This window comes from Bufo gargarizans, chromosome 9 (genome assembly GCF_014858855.1).
Source record: "Bufo gargarizans isolate SCDJY-AF-19 chromosome 9, ASM1485885v1, whole genome shotgun sequence".
In the NCBI taxonomy this organism is placed as follows: Eukaryota; Metazoa; Chordata; class Amphibia; order Anura; family Bufonidae; genus Bufo; species Bufo gargarizans.
Genome location: NC_058088.1, coordinates 92,301,622 through 92,318,621, shown reverse-complemented (window position 1 = coordinate 92,318,621; position 17,000 = coordinate 92,301,622). Strand labels below are relative to the sequence as shown.

The 17,000-nt window shown below is 45.9% G+C and overlaps 1 protein-coding gene across 1 annotated transcript in view; it reads left to right on the top strand.

The window, feature by feature from the left end:
• Positions 1 to 311: 311 nt before the first annotated feature.
• The window catches only part of LOC122919791 (thrombospondin type-1 domain-containing protein 7B-like), a 160,700-nt gene continuing 144,011 nt past the window's right edge, over positions 312 to 17,000 (top strand). Inside the window, exons 1-2 of the mRNA XM_044268977.1 lie at positions 312 to 355; positions 2,660 to 2,823. Coding sequence (XP_044124912.1) covers positions 312 to 355; positions 2,660 to 2,823 — 208 coding nt within the window. The remainder of the gene's footprint in view (positions 356 to 2,659; positions 2,824 to 17,000) is intronic.

Below are 17,000 nucleotides of genomic sequence, written 5' to 3'. Positions count from 1 at the left end.
ATAAGGACTTTGATAGTGGACGGCATCCCTTTGCAGGATCTCAAAGCATTCTTTGTTGTAGTAGGGGGACTCAGGTTGTGGTATGTAGGCCACACAGAGGTAGATGTCTGACTGGGAGGTGAGGCTGGAGCGGTCTAGTCTGATCCAGATGTGGCTGTTTCACTGGTCTGATCTGCTCATGGAGCTCCACTTTATACCACACTAGTATTCCTCCCGAACAGCGGCCAAGTTTGGTGGCTTTTTTTTCAGGTCCGGGAAAGAGATTTCCCTGTATTCACTGGGAGCCAGGGACTCGCTCTCTGCCTTAGTCCATGTTTCTAGAAGGATTTGAATGTCTATGTTTCTCAAACTCTGGGTGAAGTCTGGATCATTTACTGACACGTCCTGACCTTGGATGTTCCAGCTGCTGATTATAAAGGGTGTCATAGCGGGTTCCATATACCTTGTAATGAGCGGGTTTCATAAGACGAGCTGGGGGTCTGACTGTCTCTGGTATGATAGATAAGGCTTGTGTTGTCCAGTCACTTGAATGTTCTACATAAAGATCTGACCAGGTTTTTTATCTCGTCTAGGTCTCTGCTCTGTATTTCTCTGTGTGAGGCGGGTGGTGTCCTTCCTGGTTTTTGCCTCTGGTGGCCCGCGTTGGGGTACAGGGCCTTGTTTCCTGTTTGTGGTGTGGTGTTTGTGTCTTTGTGTTGTCGGAGGACTTTCCCTGTTGTCTCCAAATTGGCCTGTGTAGGGTCTAGGCCGGGGGGTTCTGTTTAGTACAATGCCCTTCATTTCTTTGGCCAGGAGGCTGACTCCTTGCTTATTGAGGTGTTTGCTGTCATATAGATGTAGGCGGTTGATGGCGGGGTGTTGTGCCAGGGTGACATTTGGCACAGAGCTGATCTTAGCTGCTAGTAATAGCTGCTGTAGTAACTCATTTAGAGCATCTCACATTACACTAATCAATCCTCATTATACACCTACTGTTATCACAAGAATTACCCTTTAGATAACATCTTCCCTCACAGCAGCAGTAAACTGACAGTAGATTGCCTAGCTGTATATAAGGTCTTATTATTTGTTCTGACTGCTACAGAAGGACAATATTTTGCATTTAAATTTCGATCGCATGGTGCTGCTGAAATGAAAAAGAAAGACAGTCAAAAAATAAGTGTTTTCTATGAATATTGAAATAAAAAATACCCCTTTCTGATTAAAGTGTCTATTTAATTTGATTTCTCAAGAAACCATAAAAACAGGGATGGAGGTTGGTGTATTTTTTATCTAAATTTTATTATTTTATATATACCCGTATTTTTCGCCCTATAAGATGCACCGGCCCATAAGACGCATCTAGGTTTTTGGGGAGGAAAATAAGAAAAAAAATATTTTTAACCAAAAGGTGTGCTGTGTGTTTGGTGGGTTTGGAACTAATGGTGGTCTGTGGATGGCACTATTACTGGGGATCTGTGGATGACGGACACTGTTATGGGGGGATCTGTGGATGACGGACACTGTTGTGGGGGGATCTGTGGATGACGGATACTGTTATGGGGGGATCTGTGGATGACGGACACTGTTATAGGGGGAATCTGTGGATGACGGACACTTATGGGGGGATCTGTGGATGACGGACACTTATGGGGGATCTGTGGATGACAGACACTTATGGGGGGATCTGTGGATGACGGACACTTATGGGGGGATCTGTGGATGACGGACACTTATGGGGGGATCTGTGGATGACGGACACTTATGGGGGGATCTGTGAATGACGGACACTGTTATGGGGGGATCTGTGGATGACAGACACTGTTACAGGGGGGGATCTGTGGCTGGCACTGTTATATATGTGCCATCCACAGACCCCCCACCCCATAACAGTGCCATCCACAGACCCCCCAGCCCATAACAGTGCCATCCACAGACCCCCACCCCTTAACTGTGCCTTCCACAGATTCCGTGTGTGTGTCCCCGCCGCCGCCGCCCCCCCAGTATACAAATATAAAATGTATTATTCAATTAAAAGTTATTAAACATGCCCCCCTCACTCCTAATAGTATCGTATATCCTAATTGCTTCTGTATAATGCTGGCAGGCGGACCGGGCGGCTGGCGCGTCACTCACTGACGTCACTTGCCTGCGCCGCCTACTTCATTCATAAAGTAGGCGGCGCAGGCACGTGACATCAGGGAGTTGCGCTGCCGGCATTATACAGAAGCAATTAGGATATACGGTACTATTAGGAGTGAAGGGGGCATGTTTAATAACTTTTAATTGAATAATACATTTTATATTTGTGTAGCACTGGAGCGGCGGGGCTATAGTACAGTGACTGCACCGCCCCGCCGCAATTTACGGCCCCCAGCTCCTCCTCCCAGTCCCTCCTCCGCTCACACATCGCAGCCAGCGATGTTAAACATCGCAGCATTCGCCCCATAAGACGCATTTTTGGGGAGGAAAAAGTGCGTCTTATGGGGCGAAGAATACGGTATATATTATTTATTTTATGCTGCTGTGCAGACTGAATTGTATCGGAATGGGGGATATAATAACTGAATTGGATTTCTGCTGTACTGCAGGAGACTAGATAGGCAGGACTGGCAGTAGCATAGGGGAACATGTATTGCTACAATTTAATTTAAATATTTTTTTTTTACCTTTCTTCCAGATTTGTTTGGAAAACATCTGAATGGACAGACTGTAAGATATCATTGCTCACGGACCAGGACACTGCTTCACGGGTGGAAGACGCAGCACAATGTGGGGGTGGCGTTCAGACTCGTCAGGTGTTTTGTGCCCAGCGTATCAATGAGTCAGGAACAAATAAAGAAGGTCAGTTGAGGTGACTATGCATGGGCCAGATCATGGTCTAACATGTCCAGCAGATATTAATATGGTTAAGGTATATTCCAGTGAAATTCTCTGTCTCCAATGGTTGGAGACCTGATCACGGAGACTCCCGTTGATCTCTAAACAGAAGACACTTGTCTATTTCCCCCCCCAGCTGCATGAAAGTGTGGTGGCTGAGCATGCACTGGTGCTCCATTCAAACTCTACATATCGTATGTTATGCTATACCTAATATCATGGATGATCAATGTTTTCGGATGCTAGTGAATCGATATTCAAAGATTCAAATGTTACAGTAGAACCCCATATAGGAGAATCCTAAGACCTTCACATTTCCATGTTCTTTAGATAAACTTCAAATTTTTAAATGATTCCACCATAGTTTGTTGAACTTTTTGGAAAAGCCCCCCAAAAATTCAACATTTGAGTTTCTGGAGATGTATATGATGTGATGAAAACAGCCAAGCATATTGCTCGGTCTATATACCTTATGAGTAGAGTTGAGCGAACACCTGGATGTTCGGGTTCGAGAAGTTCGGCCGAACATCCCGGAAATGTTCGGGTTCGGGATCCGAACCCGATCCGAACTTCGTCCCGAACCCGAACCCCATTGAAGTCAATGGGGACCCGAACTTTTCGGCACTAAAACGGCTGTAAAACAGCCCAGGAAAGGGCTAGAGGGCTGCAAAAGGCAGCAACATGTAGGTAAATCCCCTGCAAACAAATGTGGATAGGGAAATTAATTAAAATAAAAATTAAATAAATAAAAATTAACCAAAATCAATTGGAGAGAGGTTCCATAGCAGAGAATCTGGCTTCCCGTCACCCACCACTGGAACAGTCCATTCTCAGATATTTAGGCCCCGGCACCCAGGCAGAGGAGAGAGGTCCCGTAACAGAGAATCTGTCTTCATGTCAGCAGAGAATTAGTCTGCATGTCATAGCAGAGAATGAGGCTTCACGTCAGCCACCACTGCAACAGTCCATTGGCATATATTTAGGCCTAGCACACAGGCAGAGGAGAGAGGTCCCGTAACAGAGAATCTGGCTTCATGTCAGCAGAGAATCAGTCTGCATGTCATAGCAGAGAATGAGGCTTCACGTCAGCCACCACTGCAACAGTCCATTGGCATATATTTAGGCCCAGCACACACACAGGCAGAGGAGAGAGGTCCCGTAACAGAGAATCTGTCTTCATGTCAGCAGAGAATTAGTCTGCATGTCATAGCAGAGAATGAGGCTTCACGTCACCCACCACTGCAACAGTCCATTGGCATATATTTAGGCCTAGCACACAGGCAGAGCAGAGAGGTCCCGTAACAGACAATCTGGCTTCATGACAGCAGAGAATCAGTCTGCATGTCATAGCAGAGAATGAGGCTTCACGTCACCCACCACTGCAACAGTCCATTGGCATATATTTAGGCCTAGCACACAGGCAGAGGAGAGAGGTCCCGTAACAGAGAATCTGTCTTCATGTCAGCAGAGAATCAGTCTGCATGTCATAGCAGAGAATGAGGCTTCACGTCAGCCACCACTGCAACAGTCCATTGGCATATATTTAGGCCCAGCACCCAGGCAGAGGAGGGAGGTCCCGTAACAGAGAATCTGTCTTCATGTCAGCAGAGAATTAGTCTGCATGTCATAGCAGAGAATGAGGCTTCACGTCAGCCACCACTGCAACAGTCCATTGGCATATATTTAGGCCCAGCACACACACAGGCAGAGGAGAGAGGTCCCGTAACAGAGAATCTGGCTTCATGTCAGCAGAGAATCAGTCTGCATGTCATAGCAGAGAATGAGGCTTCACGTCAGCCACCACTGCAACAGTCCATTGGCATATATTTAGGCCCAGCACACACACAGGCAGAGGAGAGAGGTCCCGTAACAGAGAATCTGGCTTCATGTCAGCAGAGAATCAGTCTGCATGTCATAGCAGAGAATGAGGCTTCACGTCAGCCACCACTGCAACAGTCCATTGGCATATATTTAGGCCCAGCACACACACAGGCAGAGGAGAGAGGTCCCGTAACAGAGAATCTGTCTTCATGTCAGCAGAGAATTAGTCTGCATGTCATAGCAGAGAATGAGGCTTCACGTCACCCACCACTGCAACAGTCCATTGGCATATATTTAGGCCTAGCACACAGGCAGAGCAGAGAGGTCCCGTAACAGACAATCTGGCTTCATGACAGCAGAGAATCAGTCTGCATGTCATAGCAGAGAATGAGGCTTCACGTCACCCACCACTGCAACAGTCCATTGGCATAATTTAGGCCCAGCACCCAGGCAGAGGAGGGAGGTCCCGTAACAGAGAATCTGTCTTCATGTCAGCAGAGAATTAGTCTGCATGTCATAGCAGAGAATGAGGCTTCACGTCAGCCACCACTGCAACAGTCCATTGGCATATATTTAGGCCCAGCACACACACAGGCAGAGGAGAGAGGTCCCGTAACAGAGAATCTGGCTTCATGTCAGCAGAGAATCAGTCTGCATGTCATAGCAGAGAATGAGGCTTCACGTCAGCCACCACTGCAACAGTCCATTGGCATATATTTAGGCCCAGCACACACACAGGCAGAGGAGAGAGGTCCCGTAACAGACGATCTGGCTTCATGTCAGCAGAGAATCAGTCTGCATGTCATAGCAGAGAATCAGGCTTCACGTCAGCCACCACTGCAACAGTCCATTGTCATAAATTTAGGCCCAGCACCCAGGCAGAGGAGAGAGGTCCCGTAACAGACAATCTGGCTTCATGTCAGCAGAGAATTAGTCTGCATGTCATAGCAGAGAATCAGGCTTCATGTCAGCCACCACTGCAACAGTCCATTGGCATATATTTAGGCCTAGCACACAGGCAGAGGAGAGGTTCATTCAACTTTGGGTAGCATCGCAATATAATGGTAAAATGAAAATAAAAATAGGATTGAATGAGGAAGTGCCCTGGAGTCCAATAATATATGGTTATGGGGAGGTAGTTAATGTCTAATCTGGACAAGGGACGGACAGGTCCTGTGGGATCCATGCCTGGTTCATTTTTATGAACGTCAGCTTGTCCACATTGGCTGTAGACAGGCGGCTGCGTTTGTCTGTAATGACGCCCCCTGCCGTGCTGAATACACGTTCAGACAAAACGCTGGCTGCCGGGCAGGCCAGCACCTCCAAGGCATAAAAGGCTAGCTCTGGCCACGTGGACAATTTAGAGACCCAGAAGTTGAATGGGGCCGAACCATCAGTCAGTACGTGGAGGGGTGTGCACACGTACTGTTCCACCATGTTAGTGAAATGTTGCCTCCTGCTAACACGTTGCGTATCAGGTGGTGGTGCAGTTAGCTGTGGCGTGTTGACAAAAGTTTTCCACATCTCTGCCATGCTAACCCTGCCCTCAGAGGAGCTGGCCGTGACACAGCTGCCTTGGCGACCTCTTGCTCCTCCTCTGCCTTGGCCTTGGGCTTCCACTTGTTCCCCTGTGACATTTGGGAATGCTCTCAGTAGCGCGTCTACCAACGTGCGCTTGTACTCGCGCATCTTCCTATCACGCTCCAGTGCAGGAAGTAAGGTGGGCACATTGTCTTTGTAGCGTGGATCCAGCAGGGTGGCAACCCAGTAGTCCGCACAGGTTAAAATGTGGGCAACTCTGCTGTCGTTGCGCAGGCACTGCAGCATGTAGTCGCTCATGTGTGCCAGGCTGCCCAGGGGTAAGGACAAGCTGTCCTCTGTGGGAGGCGTATCGTCATCGTCCTGCCTTTCCCCCCAGCCACGCACCAGTGATGGACCCGAGCTGCGTTGGGTGCCACCCCGCTGTGACCATGCTTCATCCTCATCCTCCTCCACCTCCTCCTCATCCTCGTCCTCCTCGTCCTCCAGTAGTGGGCCCTGGCTGGCCACATTTGTACCTGGCCTCTGCTGTTGCAAAAAACCTCCCTCTGAGTCACTTCGAAGAGACTGGCCTGAAAGTGCTAAAAATGACCCCTCTTCCTCATCCTCCTCCTCCTCCTCCTGGGCCACCTCCTGTTCCATCATCGCCCTAAGTGTTTTCTCAAGGAGACATAGAAGTGGTATTGTAACGCTGATAACGGTGTCATCGCCACTGGCCATGTTGGTGGAGTACTCGAAACAGCGCAACAGGGCACACAGGTCTCGCATGGAGGCCCAGTCATTGGTGGTGAAGTGGTGCTGTTCTGTAGTGCGACTGACCCGTGCGTGCTGCAGCTGAAACTCCACTATGGCCTGCTGCTGCTCGCACAGTCTGTCCAGCATGTGCAAGGTGGAGTTCCACCTGGTGGGCACGTCGCATATGAGGCGGTGAGCGGGAAGGCCGAAGTTACGCTGTAGCGCAGACAGGCGAGCAGCGGCAGGATGTGAACGCCGGAAGCGCGAACAGACGGCCCGCACTTTATGCAGCAGCTCTGACATGTCGGGGTAGTTGTGAATGAACTTCTGCACCACCAAATTCAGCACATGCGCCAAGCAAGGGATGTGCGTCAAATTGGCTAGTCCCAGAGCTGCAACGAGATTTCGCCCATTATCACACACCACCAGGCCGGGCTTGAGGCTCACCGGCAGCAACCACTCGTCGGTCTGTTGTTCAATACCCCGCCACAACTCCTGTGCGGTGTGGGGCCTGTCCCCCAAACATATGAGTTTCAGAATGGCCTGCTGACGTTTACCCCGGGCTGTGCTGAAGTTGGTGGTGAAGGTGTGTGGCTGACTGGATGAGCAGGTGGAAGAAGAGGAGGAGGAAGCCGAGAAGGAGGAGGTGGCAACAGGAGGCAAAGAATGTTGCCCTGCGATCCTTGGCGGCGGCAGGACGTGCGCCAAACAGCTCTCCGCCTGGGGCCCAGCTGCCACTACATTTACCCAGTGTGCAGTTAGGGAGATATAGCGTCCCTGGCCGTGCTTACTGGTCCACGTATCTGTGGTTAGGTGGACCTTGCTACAGATGGCGTTGCGCAGTGCACACTTGATTTTATCGGATACTTGGTTGTGCAGGGAAGGCACGGCTCTCTTGGAGAAGTAGTGCCGGCTGGGAACAACATACTGTGGGACAGCAAGCGACATGAGCTGTTTGAAGCTGTCTGTGTCCACCAGCCTAAATGACAGCATTTCATAGGCCAGTAGTTTAGAAATGCTGGCATTCAGGGCCAGGGATCGAGGGTGGCTAGGTGGGAATTTACGCTTTCTATCAAATGTTTGTGAGATGGAGAGCTGAACGCTGGCGTGTGACATGGTTGAGACGCTTGGTGACGGAGGTGGTGGTGGTGGTGTTGGTGGTACATCCCCTGTTTGCTGGGCGGCAGGTGCCAACGTTCCTCCAGAGGCGGAGGAAGAGGCCGAGGCGGCAGCAGCAGAATAGGCCGAGGCGGCAGCAGCAGAAGAGGTAGCAGGGGGAGCCTGAGTGACTTCCTTGGTTTTAAGGTGTTTACTCCACTGCAGTTCATGCTTTGCATGCAGGTGCCTGGTCATGCAGGTTGTGCTCAGGTTCAGAACGTTAATGCCTCGCTTCAGGCTCTGATGGCACAGCGTGCAAACCACTCGGGTCTTGTCGTCAGCACATTGTTTGAAGAAGTGCCATGCCAGGGAACTCCTTGAAGCTGCCTTTGGGGTGCTCGGTCCCAGATGGCGGCGGTCAGTAGCAGGCGGAGTCTCTTGGCGGCGGGTGTTCTGCTTTTGCCCACTGCTCCCTCTTTTGCTACGCTGTTGGCTCGGTCTCACCACTGCCTCTTCCTCCGAACTGTGAAAGTCAGTGGCACGACCTTCATTCCATGTGGGGTCTAGGACCTCATCGTCCCCTGCATCGTCTTCCACCCAGTCTTGATCCCTGACCTCCTGTTCAGTCTGCACACTGCAGAAAGACGCAGCAGTTGGCACCTGTGTTTCGTCATCATCAGAGACATGCTGAGGTGGTATTCCCATGTCCTCATCATCAGGAAACATAAGTGGTTGTGCGTCAGTGCATTCTATGTCTTTCACCGCTGGGGAAGGGCTAGGTGGATGCCCTTGGGAAACCCTGCCAGCGGAGTCTTCAAACAGCATAAGAGACTGCTGCATAACTTGAGGCTGAGACAGTTTCCCTGGTATGCATGGGGGTGATGTGACAGACTGATGGGGTTGGTTTTCAGGCGCCATCTGTGCGCTTTCTGCAGAAGACTGGGTGGGAGATAATGTGAACGTGCTGGATCCACTGTCGGCCACCCAATTGACTAATGCCTGTACCTGCTCAGGCCTTACCATCCTTAGAACGGCATTGGGCCCCACCATATATCGCTGTAAATTCTGGCGGCTACTGGGACCTGAGGTAGTTGGTACACTAGGACGTGTGGATGTGGCAGAACGGCCACGTCCTCTCCCAGCACCAGAGGGTCCACTAACACCACCACGACCATGTCCACGTCCGCGTCCCTTACTAGATGTTTTTCTCATTGTTATGGTTCACCACAACAACAAATATATTATTTGGCCCAATGTATTGTATTCAAATTCAGCGGGATATAAATTTGAGGCCTAGTATTTAGGCGCTGGGTGACCGGTATGGATTTAGTGACAGAATTAGACTTGGAAATGCACAGAAGCGTGTGTGTGAAGTTATTCTGAATGACCCAATGTGCACCTTGAATATTATATACCCTTTTTGGGATAGATTTCAAATAGCTCTGATATAGCAGGAACCACTAAATTATGAAATTGCTAAATTGGGAATTGTACTTCAACCCAGAACAAAAAATGTGCTTTGACGGGCACTAAATAACTTTCCCAGCTACAACAGTACAGCGGTAACGAGAGATTTAGAGGGATTTAAATTTGAGGCCTAGTATTTAGGCGCTGGGTGACAGGTATGGGTTTAGTGACAGAATTAGACTTGGAAATACACAGTAGCGGGTGTGTGTGAAGTTATTCTGAATGACCCAATGTGCACCTTCAATATTATATACCCTTTTTGGGATAGATTTCAAATAGCTCTGATATAGCAGGAACCACTAAATTATGAAATTGCTAAATTGGGAATTGTACTTCAACCCAGAACAAAAAATGTGCTTTGACGGACACTAAATATCTTGCCCAGCAACAACAGTACAGCGGTGGGTAACGAGAGATTTAGAGGGATTTAAATTTGAGGCCTAGTATTTAGGCGCTGGGTCACCGGTATGGATTTAGTGACAGAATTAGACTTGGAAATGCACAGAAGCGTGTGTGTGAAGTTATTCTGAATGACCCTATGTGCACCTTCAATATTATATACCCTTTTAGGGATAGATTTCAAATAGCTCTGATATAGCAGAAACCACTAAATTATGAAATTGCTAAATTGGGAATTGTACTTCAACCCAGAACAAAAAATGTGCTTTGACGGACACTAAATATCTTGCCCAGCAACAACAGTACAGCGGTGGGTAACGAGAGATTTAGAGGGATTTAAATTTGAGGCCTAGTATTTAGGCGCTGGGTCACAGGTATGGATTTAGTGACAGAATTAGACTTGGAAATACACAGTAGCGGGTGTGTGTGAAGTTATTCTGAATGACCCAATGTGCACCTTCAATATTATATACCCTTTTTGGGATAGATTTCAAATAGCTCTGATATAGCAGGAACCACTAAATTATGAAATTGCTAAATTGGGAATTGTACTTCAACCCAGAACAAAAAATGTGCTTTGACGGACACTAAATATCTTGCCCAGCAACAACAGTACAGCGGTGGGTAACGAGAGATTTAGAGGGATTTAAATTTGAGGCCTAGTATTTAGGCGCTGGGTCACCGGTATGGATTTAGTGACAGAATTAGACTTGGAAATGCACAGAAGCGTGTGTGTGAAGTTATTCTGAATGACCCTATGTGCACCTTCAATATTATATACCCTTTTAGGGATAGATTTCAAATAGCTCTGATATAGCAGAAACCACTAAATTATGAAATTGCTAAATTGGGAATTGTACTTCAACCCAGAACAAAAAATGTGCTTTGACGGACACTAAATATCTTGCCCAGCAACAACAGTACAGCGGTGGGTAACGAGAGATTTAGAGGGATTTAAATTTGAGGCCTAGTATTTAGGCGCTGGGTCACCGGTATGGATTTAGTGACAGAATTAGACTTGGAAATGCACAGAAGCGTGTGTGTGAAGTTATTCTGAATGACCCTATGTGCACCTTCAATATTATATACCCTTTTAGGGATAGATTTCAAATAGCTCTGATATAGCAGAAACCACTAAATTATGAAATTGCTAAATTGGGAATTGTACTTCAACCCAGAACAAAAAATGTGCTTTGACGGACACTAAATATCTTGCCCAGCAACAACAGTACAGCGGTGGGTAACGAGAGATTTAGAGGGATTTAAATTTGAGGCCTAGTATTTAGGCGCTGGGTCACCGGTATGGATTTAGTGACAGAATTAGACTTGGAAATGCACAGAAGCGTGTGTGTGAAGTTATTCTGAATGACCCAATGTGCACCTTCAATATTATATACCCTTTTTGGGATAGATTTCAAATAGCTCTGATATAGCAGAAACCACTAAATTATGAAATTGCTAAATTGGGAATTGTATTTCAACCCAGAACAAGAAATGTGCTTGAACGGACACTAAATAACTCGCCCAGCTACAGCACTAGGGACAGATTTAGCTGGATATAAATTTGAGGCCTAGTATTTAGGCGCTGGGTGACCGGTATGGATTTAGTGACAGAATTAGACTGGGATATGGCCAAAAAATGAACAGACTATTGCTGGTTAAATGCACTTGGTGTGACAGCTTCACCCTGATGTAGGCTTTAGCCAAAAAACAACCACACCATTGAGGGTTAAATGCACTTGGTGACAGGCGCAGCTTGCCCCTGATTTTGTATATGGCCAAAAAATGAACAGACTATTGCTGGTTAAATGCACTTGGTGTGACAGCTTCACCCTGATGTAGGCTTTAGCCAAAAAACAACCACACCATTGAGGGTTAAATGCACTTGGTGACAGGCGCAGCTTGCCCCTGATTTTGTATATGGCCAAAAAATGAACAGACTATTGCTGGTTAAATGCACTTGGTGTGACAGCTTCACCCTGATGTAGGCTTTAGCCAAAAAACAACCACACCATTGAGGGTTAAATGCACTTGGTGACAGGCGCAGCTTGCCCCTGATTTTGTATATGGCCAAAAAATGAACAGACTATTGCTGGTTAAATGCACTTGGTGTGACAGCTTCACCCTGATGTAGGCTTTAGCCAAAAAACAACCACACCATTGAGGGTTAAATGCACTTGGTCGCAGCTTGTGCTGGCGCACCACAAGACACAAAATGGCCGCCGATCACCCCAGAAAAATGAGACTGACAAACGGTCTGTGCAGCCTAAAAACAGTGAGCAATTGAGGATCAGCAGCTCAATGATCCACAGCTGCAGATCGATCAGTTAATCAAGTCCTTTGGAGGAGTTAATCTGCCTAATCTCGCCCTACTGTCGCAGCCGCAACCTCTCCCTACGCTAATCAGAGCAGAGTGACGGGCGGCGCTATGTGACTCCAGCTTAAATAGAGGCTGGGTCACATGGTGCTCTGGCCAATCACAGCCATGCCAATAGTAGGCATGGCTGTGATGGCCTCTTGGGGCAAGTAGTATGACGCTTGTTGATTGGCTGCTTTGCAGCCTTTCAAAAAGCGCCAAGAAAGCGTCACAAAAGCGCGAAGAAAGCGACGAACACCGAACCCGAACCCGGACTTTTACGAAAATGTCCGGGTTCGGGTCCGTGTCACGGACACCCCAAAATTCGGTACGAACCCGAACTATACAGTTCGAGTTCGCTCATCCCTACTTATGAGGTGTTATACCCATTATCAAGGATAGAGATGAGCAAATTGTGACTCAGACCCAAATCAAAAGTACTTATTATTTATCTTACGCACTTATATAGCACTACTATATTCCACAGCGCTTTACAGACATAAGCATCAAGCTGTCCCAAATGGGGATTACAATCTAAGTTCCCTATCAGTCTGTCTTTAGAGTGTGGGAGTAAACTAGAGAACACAGAGGAAACCCATATAAATATGGGGAGAACATACAAACTCCATGCAGATGTTGTCCTTGGTTGGATTCAAATGTAGGACCCCAGCGCTGCAAGGCACCAGTGCTAACCACTGAGCCACCATGAAAGTACTCCTGAAAACTTGTGTATGACACCCTAAGGTTTCCTAGGACCCACAGTTTTTTGGGTTTTATATTTTTTTCTCTCCCTTTCTCTCTCCCCCCCCCCCCCCCCCGGCAAAATTCTCCCAAATCGAAAACATTAAAAAGTTAGATTCAGATCAACCACAGATTTTTGCACAATTTGGGTTAAATCTGATTTGTTTAGAATCTATTTGCTCAGCTGTAATTATGGATGCTCAATATATTTGGGACCCTGTATTTTAAAATTCCAAGATCCAAAAAGTAAAAATTCTAGAAGTGGAAGCCCATGTAGGAGGTGTCCACTAGAGTTGAGGGAAGCGAGCATTCAGAACTTCGGATTAATACTGTACGGAGATCCGTCTCCGTACAGTATTAGAATGTATGAGGTAGTAGTCGGAACCCAAAGCCGAGTTCGGTTTCAAGTTTTAAAGTGGTTTTGCACTTTGAAAATCGTTAAATTTTATTGAATAACTAAGTTACTCAACGAAATCACGCGCAACTTTGCTAATACCTTCGGTTCATCATAGCCCATACATTCTAAGGCCTCATGCACACAGCCGTTGCCCGGCCGTGGCCGTATTGCGGCCCGCAAACAGCGGGTCCGCAATATGCGGGCACTGGCCGTGTGCTCCCTGCATCACTGATGCAGACCCATTCACTTGAATAGGTCTGCAATCCGGATCTGCAGTGCAGAACTGAGGCACGAAACCCCACGGAAGCACTACAGAGTGCTTCCGTGGTGTTTTTTTCCGTGCATCCGCACCGCAAAAACGTAGAGCATGTTCTATTTTCTTACGGTGCGGACGGATCACGGACTCATTCAAGTTGAATGCTTCTCAATCAGTCCCGGACGTTGCCCGTGCATTGGGGACCACAAATTGCGGTCCCCAATTCACGGAACGGCCGCACAACGGCCGTGTGCATGAAGCCTAATACTGTACGGAGATGGATCTCCGTACAGTATTATTCAGAAGTTTTGAAAGAAGCAACTTTGGATGAAGCATCCGAAGCTCACTTCGCTCAAAACTAGTGTCCACCATTGTATAAAAAAAATCTAAAGAACCTCGAAGACCCTTGCAGTTTCATGTGCATAGGTTGATGAACGTTTTGAAAATACCCACAAAAAATAAAATTTTCGGTATCTAGAGAAGTATATATATGACCCCATGTAGGTTCCCCATCTAAATACCGGAATATTATTCAGGCAAAAGTCATAAAATCACAGGAGTTAGTGTGAGGCTTGGGAAATCAGGAGCTTCAATACAACTGTAAAAAATAACTGCAGCAAAAGAAAAAATCCCTGTGGTTTTAGAGATAGCTTTGGTGGTTGTTAATGAAATATATGTGTATTGAACATCAGTGTGGCAATGTTTAATGAGATGGTGTGAAACTAAAGCATCCTTTAGGAAGGGCCAGCTACCCTAGTAATCTCCACAGGAGATGCCGATCAACACCAACTCTGGCATCTTGGAAATGAGCCTCTTTTTTTAAGAAACTCTTTGGAACCTTCTAGGCTTTACAATATGATTGCTCATTTTCCCCATTCTCACAAGAGAATTTTATACCAATAAACAATGTTTTTATGTCAATATAAAAGATGCGACCAACATCAAAAGAGCAAATTATCATTTGTCATCTGATCAGTGCACCTTAGGCATCTCCCATCAGGCATAATACAGGTCCATATGAAACCAGAGACTTATAGATATTCCAGTGCATTATAAATACAAACTAAAACATAAAAGTTAAAGGCTATGTAAATCTTTGGGCACATTTTTTTAATTATTAAATTGTACTCATTTTGAGCTAAAAATCTTTTTTCCAATTGGTCTTTATTATAAATATAGAGTATTTTTTTTGTACATAGCTGAGACGCTCTAAAAGCAAGCTCTGGATTTTCTCTCTTTTCCGTCAGTTGGGGAGCTCACAGGCTCCATATCTCTGATCTCTGACCTCCTAGACACTCATTATAGCCCAGTTCTTATCTTACCTATAAAAATGTGGGCTAAATAAGGGTTTACGACCTCTTAGTAATTAAGAGATAAGGGTTATTAGAAGACTGCACAAAGTGAAAGTATCAGTCACACAGCTAGAAAAACAATTTACCCTTTGTGACAGAATGGCTCAATATTTTTAAGAAAGACCAATTGAAAAAAAGATTTTTAGCCTAAAATGAGTAAATGCCAAAAAAAAATTGTGTACGCAGCCTTTAAAATCCCCAAGTGGGACAAAATAAAAAAGCTAACAAAAAAATCTTTGAAAAGTTGAAAATAGAAAAAGAGAATAGGCAATTTATACTTAATTAAAACAATAAAACTTAAAAACACATATTTGGCATCATCATATCCGTAATACCATGTGCAATAAAGTTAATGTTATTTGTAGAGCAAAGCAATCCCCAAAATTATGCAATCCCAAAATTAAATTTAAATAAACTGCACACAATACATAGACTGGATTAGTACCATAAAAACACACAACTTATCCTGCGAAAACCTCAAGCGCTCATACAGCTATGTCAGTTTAGAGGGTTGCTTTGAGGTAAAAGGATAAAAGTTATGGCAGCCTTAGGGCTCATGCACACAAACGTATTTTCTTTCCGCTTCCTTTACATTTTTTTTTTTTGCGGATCGTGTGTGGAACCATTCACTTCAATGGGTCCGCAAAAACAACGGAAGGTACCCCGTGTGCATCACGTTTCCATATTTCCGTATTTCTGTTCCGCAAAAAAGTAGTGCATGTCCTATTGTTGCCTGCAAATCACGGTCCAAGGCCCCATTCAAGTCAATGGGTCCGCAAAAAATACGGAACGTACACAGAACACACCCGTATGTCATCCGTATTTTGCGGATCCAACTGCTATGCCCAGCCCATATTGCTCATGTGTTTTGTGATTAATAAGTTACTGTTTCCACTTCCGATCTGCAAAAAACGGATCGCATACGGAAACCATACGGATATGTTTTGTGGAATAACGGAATGGAAGAGGACTTAAATCAGAGAAAAAAAAAACTCAGATACGGAACAATGGATCCGTGAAAAATGGACCGCAAAACAACAACAGTATTGTGTGCATGGGCCCTTAGTGTGGTTTTACATGACTAGAGATGAGCGAATCAATTCTAAACTAATCTGATTCGACCCAAATTTTGTAAATTTGAAGTGGATCCAGAATCCTAAAACATGATAATAAAAAATAAAAAAAGAGAGAGACAAGAGGGAAAAAATTGTCATACCAAATTTTCCAGCCAGTTGAAGCACTTTTGATTTGGGTGAAAACAATTTGGACCCCAAATGAATCAGTCGACCAATTTGGTCAAATCGACCCCAAATCAAATGTTGAGCATTTAACTCATCTCTACACGTGACGTTTTATATTTTTTTAAATGGCACCCCTTTTTTGTAGTTTTTGTTGGCAAAAAAGCCAGATGTCGCTCTGGCCAGCGGGAAACTTAATGCATTATTTTGCAGTAACCTTTTATGACAGTTTTCTAGTGTTTTTAGCTTACACATATAATTAAAAATGCTAACTCACAAAAAAGCTTGCAAAAAATGCCAGAATTTCATGGTATTTGCTACAAGCAAAAAAATACGGCCAAACAGAGTTTTTTGGATGAGGTTTTGAGGCAAATCTGCAGGATTTTTTGCCAAAGTCAGAAGTAGATTCGAAAGGAATGAGAAATATAAAAAAAAAGGATATGTACTTCACTTCCCTGGTGGATCCACTTTTGGCTTATAGGGGTTTTCCAGGCTTTTAATATGGATAGACATAGCAGCAGTGAGCAGGAAGAGAGACAGGAGACGGAACGCGTGCACAGCCTTCTCTTCATACAGCTGTTCGGCGGGGTTGCCGGGTGTCGGACCGCCGCCAATCTGATATTGATGACCTATCCTGAGAATTGGTCATCAATATTAAAATCCCGAAAAAACCCTTTATAGTCCTGCAGGCAGATCTGCCTCAAAACCTTGTCCCCAAAACTCTGCGTGGCCATACCCTCAG